The following is an 8238-nucleotide window of genomic DNA, read 5'->3' as shown; positions in this document are numbered from 1 at the left end:
ACACCATGATTTGTGTGGGCAGAAACAATGCTTCTCAGCAAGGAAAACTACCTGAGGCTGAATGATGGGTCCTTCCAAGGAAATGAGGCTGAAGTTTCACTGGAATAATTTTGAAGCTGGTGAATTTTGGTTACTTGCAAACCCTGCAAAACTTTGGCAAGTTCATCTATTCCCCCTCAGCTCCCGCAAGTATGAAGAGAATACAAAGCCACTCTTTATCACCTGCTTTGCCACAAACATTTCAGTATTTTTCACTTGCTAACCAGTTTCTCAAGCTGCAGGGCTTGAGGGTAGAATTTGGTGATCAGAATTTTTTCTAGACACAGCTTATGTTAATCAAGTTTTTGTCAAAGAACCATATAATTAATGGTGTATGAACACACCAGGAGTTCATACAAAGTTTTTATTATTCTCTATTGGCAAAGTTAGACCAAAATGCTCTCCAAAAAGAGACTCCCTGTAATTTGTAAATAGAAGAGTGTACATATCACTGAAGATCAAAGAGGAAACAATCTAGATCAAAAGTTATCCTGTGAATTTGTCTTTCATTTTTCTCCCCAGTCAGCAGCATTTGGCCAATACTTTTTCCTCTGCCTTTGAACAAGTGCTATTAAAAAGTAAACAAAAAATGCTTGCCTTATAGGAAGTGCTTAAACAGGAAATTCATGTTCACATCATTTCCTGACTTATAAAATTAGCTTTATCAGATAAGGGAGAAGTGGAGTGGTGAAGTGCACAATCATTTCTCTTTGTCATAAACACCTTCAGGATGCTGACCCAAGATGAGCAACTAGCTACGAGCTGAGCTTGGGAGGATGGTTGATTTGTAACTTTGATAATAGCTACTAAAATTGAGAAGGGGGAATAAAAGCAAAAGAGGTCACAGTCTGTAACACTGACAGTAACACACAGGCAATGGGTGCTGTCAACATTATGAAGTATATACAAGACAAAGCAGGACTCTTTTCCCAAAGAACTCAACAACAACAAGGAAAAAGCTGTAAGGAGCACAGTTGGCACATTGTTGCGGGGATGAGGAAAGGAGGCTTCTGAATGTTGCAGGTTTAACTCATGGCAGTCCAGAGGACAGTCCATCTGTCTAAATATACATCCACTCCCCCTTTCTCCTGAAATATTTAGTGGAGACGAGGCCAGTAGCAATGTCTGATTCAATCGTGGTGCTAGTAAGACGTTAATAAATGCAAAATTTTCCCTGAAAGGGAGCACCGTACTCCAGGAAGAGATGAGAGTGGCTGTGGGTTCGAGGGGTAACATGTCTAGTGCCAGTCTCTGGTGCATCTTCTCATGGGCAATGGTAGCTCATCTGGCAGTCAGTTGGGTAAAGTGTCAAGCCCAAGGGACGCCGCATGCTGCTTTGCCCGGAGCCTTAGGTTCTCAATACTCGTTGTTTTACTGTTCAGGCTTGGAAGGGAGCTGGAGGCCTGCAGGATGGGTGAGGACCAGACCTGCTGAGCATGCGAGAGCGACTGGTAATATGACTGACAGTGCAGAGAACTCAGCGGAGCCATGTTGACGTTCATGCCCAAGTAGGGCATGGCAGATGGTGTCCCCATTTCGAAGGAAGAGTAATGGACCAAGTTGTTGGTGGCTGCCATGTGCTGGCGGAATTGCTCCTGCAGGCGGAAGAGGCTTAGGGGTGAGGAGGAGTAGGAGTGAGTCTGAGCCAGGCCACTGCTGGAGGAAGGCGTCACAGTCGCGCTGATAGGGGACTCTGCAGCAGGAGACAGAGGGGATGGGAGTTATTTCTACATGTTGGATGCAGGTGCTGATCTGCACCCCAGTAAGGTTTGGACTGCAGCATCTGCTTCTTTTTTTATACTGGGGCTTGAACAAGAGGGGTTGTGTTAGCTCGGCAGAGCTAAACGTGTCTGTTCCACACTTAGTATCTTACAGCATAGAAATGAGGCTCCCCCCTTTGCTATGGCTTTCCTGCTGCCCCTGGGCACTGTTCTCCCACAGCTCTAAGCTGAGCAGAAGGTATGTGCTCTTTCTGTGTCCTTGCTACAATAGACACCATGCCCTCTCTGGGTCTTGTTTAGAGCTAGAGACAAAAAACAAGTCTAGACATCCTACCTGCAAGGCACCCATGGCATAGGGAACAAGGGTCTGCACCCAACCAAGCATCCCCCTTGGAATTGACAGGTTCTGACACAAACCGCCACCAAGATGCTGCCCCTCACCTGCTTTTGGGCTTGCTCTCTTGCAGTTCAAAGCCTTGCTGTCCAGACCAGGGCTCTTGTCCACTTTAGCCTCATCCAAGGTGCTCTTAAACTCCTCCTCTCTATCAGTCTGGTCCTCAGGTGCTGACTCGCTGGCCGACTGCTCTGACAGGGTTAAGTTGAGGTCTGTGCCTACCTCACTTGGGAGGTTCTGGACCTTCTCAGTGTCTGGGGTGGTGGCCTGGGTCTCCAGCACAGGTGGCTCTGTCTTTCCCTCACTGTGACTTGCTTCACAGTCCTTCTGCTTCTGCAGCTGTTCCTTCTGCAGGCTACGTTGCTTCTTCCGGAATTTGGCTCTCCGGTTCTTGAACCAAACCTTCAGTGCCACAGACAACAAGGAGAAAAACTGGTAAGAATCCTGTTTAGTGCCAAGTGCAGCACCATTCAGCCTGGGAACCTCCAAGGAACTCCAAGTGATGAGGTACTGCAAGCCCACTGTGCCCAAATCTCATTCATTCTACTTTGTTAGATCTTAGGGCTCTACCTGTTTTCAGTGCTTCGACAAATAACACACAAATATATATTTTTTTTTAAATGTCCAGCCTTTATGTTGATTCTTTAAGCCACTTCACTGGTGGTTTTTTTTTTTGTCTTTTAAAGCCCAGCAATACAAGATCCTCCTCACTAGCAGGTTATGAGGTACATGGCACCAGTTGAAACTGAAAAAAAAAAAAACAACCAAACAAACAAATCTTGGCCTGAGATGTTGCAAATATTGACATTAGTGGAAAAGAGCAGCTGGAATTACTTGGGTTTCTGCTCTTCTAAGAAAGCCAGAAAAGCTTTGCAAATAAATAAATAAATAGATGTCTGCTGATGTTTCTAAAATTTTCCCCAAAGAAATGTGAAAGGAAAATGAAAACCAGTGTACACTTCAGACAATCCTAAATATAAAAAATGTGCATGTGGATTAAGAATTTCTTTAGCAGATGTGTGACTTTGGATGGTTTTATTCCTACTCTCCCTCCCTTTGACAGCTTTACTGCCCCAAAATCTTTGGTTACACTGGAAGATTTTTGAAGGGTTAAGGGAGCTATCAACCCTCCAGGAACCCTGCTACATTCTTTTAAATGTCCCTATTCACAAGCAGTACCTGTACTCTGGCTTCAGGTAGGTTAGTACACATAGCCAGCCGCTCTCTCATCACCACATCTGGGTAATGAGTCTTCTGGAAGGTCTTCTCCAGTGCCTCCAGCTGTTGGGCGGTGAAGGCCGTGCGACTTCGCCTTTGTTTGCGGTGCTGGGATCCATAACGTGCCTCCAAAATGATGTCTTGAAATGTACAGCCGTTGGAAGACAAGAAAAGTGGCCAGTTTAATTATTGGAATTTGTATGCTGACAGTCGAATAAAGCACTTGCTAACACCAGATGAACCTAGAAAACATTTTTTTCATGGCTCTAGATGCCAAAATACATGCACACATTTTACTGGTTAATTGAGGTATCTGAGGAGATAAAACCTCTGACTAAAATGCCTGTTCTGGAGAGTGAATCTCAGACAGCTGTGTAAACTGTTGAGATTACAATATTAAATTTAGATGAAATAAGCCAATCTACTCCAACGTCAGTGGGGCAGGACACACAGATGCCCAACCCCCACCGTGGCATCAGCATCTTTCGTTAAGAAATGCAGTTAAAAACAAGGTGAGAAGATTCACCATTGTAATGAGGAGAGGAGACTAATTTCATGTGTTGTGTTCTCCTTGAAGCCAAGGGCAGACCTTCAGTGGGGTTCAGTGGTACCATGATGTGCTGCACTGATAGTGGGAAGAGTCCATGCAGCTTGAACACAAGCTGTAACTGCCACCAAGAAGACATGCATCTCCCCGGAAACCAGGCTGAGCTGGATCTTCTTTAGCGTCTCACATGTAGCTCACTGCACTCTTAAGGTACAATATCGGAGAGCTGTTCTGGGCTCCAGTTCAGGAAAGCACTTAAGCTCGTGTGCTTATGTGTGTTTAGCTTGAAAGCACGTGCTTTACTGAGCGCAGCACCTGGGGTGGAAACAGCAGCCAGGACCAAGTCCAGTCCCACTGATTGCAAGCCCAGAGCTCATGTGCTGGGCTCTTCTCAGTAGAGAAGCTACTCACACGGTCTGACTTTGCAAACTGGGCTTTCAAAATGGAGGGCAGAGAAGAAATTCAGACCGGGGAAAATCTGAGGCCAACAGTAAAGGGCTTATTATTTTACCAGAGGCGTTATTATTGCACAACAGTTAGTGGGAGCAGAAGGATCCTAAATCAATGAAAATAAGATACTTTAAAATTAAAAAATCCAACCTTTATTATGCAAGTTGGGACATGCTGTGCTGTAGTGTTGGAGTGAAATAGTCTGGTGAGAGGTTTGCTCTCAGAGGAAATGCAGAAAGAGCAGAGTCTGGTATAATTTTTAATTCAGATACGAATGTGACTTCCAGTAGGAGGGAGGAATGAACACACTAGAAAACAACCCAACAGGGAGAAAGGTTGGCATTATCAGTGCGTGGAGCCAGATGAAGGCTTTTGCTGCTGTTTGTGCTTTTGTCACAAGAATTGTGGCATGAATCTAAACAATAAAACAAAACCTGCTGTCAGGGCCAGCCCCAGAACCACACAGCCAGGCTCCAAATACATTGGCTAATGAGTGTAGCAAATCAGCTTTGCACTGCTCAAACATTCCTCTTCCAAACTTCCAGCTGTTTCATCCTAGGTCAGCATTTGCAGTGCTTTCCTGCAAAACTGCCAGAGCCGTGTGGTTTTGGCAACCTAGAAAAGACATGGTCGAGCTAAAGGTCTTCGGCCAAATACAATATAGTGCTGGTTGCGTACCAGAGACTTTTGTGTTTGAGGTATCGGAGCTCCTTGGGGAGTTAAAATGCTGGTAATTGCTGCCACTTTAGAGGCAAAAAGACCGTCCCTGATGCATTCAGATACCGCTCACAGTGCAGCCAGAAGAGGACAAGGGAAGACCCAGGACAAGAAACTGAAGCTACCTCAAAACATTTTATAAAACTAACATTTGTGTTTCAAGTACAAGGAATCAGGAGAAAGGACGCTTGTTAAGCACCCTACCTGCAGGCAGGAATATTCCTGAATTTCTAGAGTAGAGGTTAGACCTACCAACTCCCCAGAGGCAGCAGCCCATGCATTAAGTTGGTCCACTCCAATGAGAGCCAAACAGCAATTATTTTAATGTTTTAACTATGTGTTCAGGCTTTGTGCAAGAAGGAGAATATAAATTGCAGGTGAGACTTTGCAGTTACAATCAGAAACCTCTGTTTTCTGACTTAAGGTCATTTGCTTTTGTGCTGCTTTATTCTGGCTGTCCCTGGAAGGCAAACGAGATCTATAACCTGCATGGAAAGATATTTGGAAGTAAAAGAATGTGAAGCAACTGCAAAGCAACCAGATCGTAGGTATATAATGCCTATCCTGCCAATGATAAGCAGGCAAGGAGACTGTTGGGATTTAATTTGGAAAGTCTTCCAGGTGAGTTATTAATTTTAAAGATAAGAGGTCAGAAAACCAATTGAATCTCCTGGTCAAGAATATGAGAATAGATTGTTTTATCTTTTTTTTTTTTTATCTCCTTCTGCTTTTACCCTAGTTAGGGTCAAAGACATGAAGTCCTCCATGCTCTACTGTAAAAGATACAGGTGATCACAGAAATCTTTCCAGAAATCCTTGCATCTAGGAAAGAGGCACCTTTCGACCCAAAGTCTGTAAAGGCACATTGCGGAGTTCGGGACCATCTGCCCCCATCTGACCACCTACATGCTGAAAGGGTGAGGAAAGGAAGAGATGGATGACCAGAACAAGTGCCCACCTACCATCACTCTGAAGCCCAGCAGCAGAGCCAGGATTAACGCCCAGGTCTCCTTGATCCCACTTGGGTTCTTTTTCAATGAGGACAGCAACACTCAGCTCTGCACTACAGCATCCCAGAGATCCCACAGGCCACAGTGAGTGGCCTGAGGAACCATGTTAAGGAGGTCACTACTAGCAGCTGGATAAGGGCACATTTCTGGCATGAATATTTGAAAGTCATCTGTGGTTCATTGGTGCAAAGAGTCCAAGACCTTTATTACCATGCCTTCATGGACTACCCACTTACAAGGACTGTCCTGAAACTTCTGCAGCCTTATTTGGCCGTGTCTCTTAAATTTAGCCCACTAAAGTTATCTGGATAGATTATTTTTTCCACTTACTCGAGGCTGGAAGGAGTCACTCCACATTTTTTTTTCCCCTTTAATATCAGACAACTAGAAAGCTGTCTTGAAGCGGATGTGTGATTTTCAGACAGCCTGGGAAGATTGTTCCATTCTGGGAAAGTCTCTAGAATCACATCTACGGTAACACTTTGCTTTAGCTTCAGTATACTGTTTTTCAGGTCTGTCCTACCACACTGCATCCAAGCCCTGACCAAAACAGTGATGTTGCACTGTTGACCATTTACATTGCAGCAGCCTTTCATGGTCTCAGCCAGATCTGTGTGTTTTTGTGGTAGAGGAAATGTAGAACAGATATATTTGCCCTACCATACCAAATATTATCAGGTTTCCATCAATTATTTTTGAACAATTCCCTCTACCAAATTTTAAAATACTGTCTGGACTTTGCGTTTCCTTCTGGTGACAGTATCAATGCAGTGCTGCAGCACTTATCGCTGAACACAGAAAAACAGATCAGGTGCTCTGATGCAGTGGCTCTTGTCTTGCTGTCCTGCCATCAACAATGCTGTGTAAATAACATTCTCTTGGTAAAGTCACATGTGAGGTTTTTTGAGCCGAAATATTATCATTTATGGAACGCAAAATACAAAAGCAACAGAGAGGGAGCCATCAGGACCTGCAAGCAAGCATCACCCAAGGCAAAGCCCAGGATCCCTAGAAAGGAATAGTTCAAGGTGAGACCCAAAGAAGATCCAAACAGATTGATTTCCAGAGAGGAGGAGTGTTTGGTAGGACAAGAAATGGAAAATAGTTGCAAGAAAGGGCAACACGGAAGAAAAAGCTATGGCCTGGGATGGCAGGAGATGGCTGTTAAGGGATACAAGTCCTGGGCCTTGGTGCAGGGATCCAATTCACTTTGTGCTCATATTCATTGTGCTGTTATTTATTAACAGGAAAGTAAAAATTTCTGCTATTTTTTGTCCAGTTGTTAAAACATATTTCAATGTCTTAATTCCCTCTTTTCAATCCCACACAGTGAGGCTGTGCCCCTTCTCACCCCCAGCTGCTGCAGCTGTTGGAGGCCAGTCTGCAGCAAGGTGCAGTGCTCCACTGTCAGCAAACACTGAAGGTCATGTGTCACCTGTGGAACTTGGCCACCTGGCCAGTATTCAAGAGCACCCCATGCCAGTTGTCTGTGTCACCCTCCAACTTGTGAAGAAGTTTTGCTTAGTGCAAGCAAGAAAGTGTTGTTTGTTTTGTTGTTTTTTTTTTTTCTCCCAGGGAACAGCAAAAGCCATAAGTTGTTCTTACCAGCCAGTCTCTCTGCCAGGGTGAGGGCATGCACCGAGGGCCTGTAGTCAGGAGCGTGCTGGGCTTGCTGAGCTGCCTGCTGGTGGAGGTTGTACATGGCGCTCAGCGAGTTCATGGCGTGGAGGGAGTAACCGTTCACTCCATAGTGCTGCATGGTCACATAAACCTGAAGAACAGAAGCCGGTGGAAAGAGGTGCTTAGGAACATGCACTTCCAGCATCCTGGTGTCTCAACAGAGCTTTCAAAATGCTGAGCTCAACCTTAAACTGCTGCATGAAAGGCTCACCTCCAACCTCCCAACTCAAACAGAGCCTGGGACAGCAATCTAAGTGTCTGCTAGAGATCAAAAGCACCAGCAACACTAGTCTGGCTTCCAAGCTTAAAGACCAGCAGCTGACTGTAACCCACTCGTTATATGCTCAACAAAAGATGGGAAAGGATTTTTTTTTACATACCGCAATAAAATTTACCATATTAATGTGAATTGTAACAAACCAACCTAGCTTTGTCCCAGGACTAGATGGGATTTTGTCACTA

General features: G+C 44.7%; 1 protein-coding gene across 2 annotated transcripts; it reads right to left on the bottom strand.

Moving 5' to 3' along the window:
- Positions 1 to 1331: 1331 nt before the first annotated feature.
- On the bottom strand, positions 1332 to 7855 carry DMBX1 (diencephalon/mesencephalon homeobox 1). Of its 2 annotated transcripts, none has more exons than XM_008935388.1 (4): positions 7702 to 7855; positions 3334 to 3512; positions 2202 to 2556; positions 1332 to 1732 (listed from the first exon to the last, which is right to left on the bottom strand). In XM_008935388.1, exons 1-4 carry the CDS (start codon positions 7853 to 7855, stop codon positions 1332 to 1334), a joined length of 1089 nt encoding a protein of 362 aa, XP_008933636.1. The 2 variants fall into 2 exon arrangements, with proteins under 2 accessions (XP_008933636.1, XP_008933635.1); XM_008935387.1 differs by having other exon boundaries at positions 3334 to 3529; positions 7704 to 7855.
- Positions 7856 to 8238: the final 383 nt, after the last annotated feature.

Source organism: Merops nubicus, unplaced genomic scaffold, assembly GCF_000691845.1.
Source record: "Merops nubicus isolate BGI_N331 unplaced genomic scaffold, ASM69184v1 scaffold23582, whole genome shotgun sequence".
In the NCBI taxonomy this organism is placed as follows: domain Eukaryota; kingdom Metazoa; phylum Chordata; class Aves; order Coraciiformes; family Meropidae; genus Merops; species Merops nubicus.
The sequence above is the reverse complement of the archived record's forward strand: the minus strand, read 5'-3'. Positions and strand labels throughout refer to the sequence as shown.

Bases quoted from the DNA above. Each gene is read 5' to 3' on its own strand.
- DMBX1 (XM_008935387.1), bottom strand. From the start codon at position 7,855: ATGCAGCACTATGGAGTGAACGGTTACTCCCTCCACGCCATGAACTCG. The intron at 2,557-3,333 runs GTACTGCTTGTG...GTGGCACTGAAG, and splicing joins TACCTGAAGCCAGAGTACAG to GTTTGGTTCAAGAACCGGAG. The intron at 1,733-2,201 runs GTGAGGGGCAGC...CTCCTGCTGCAG, and splicing joins GAGAGCAAGCCCAAAAGCAG to AGTCCCCTATCAGCGCGACT.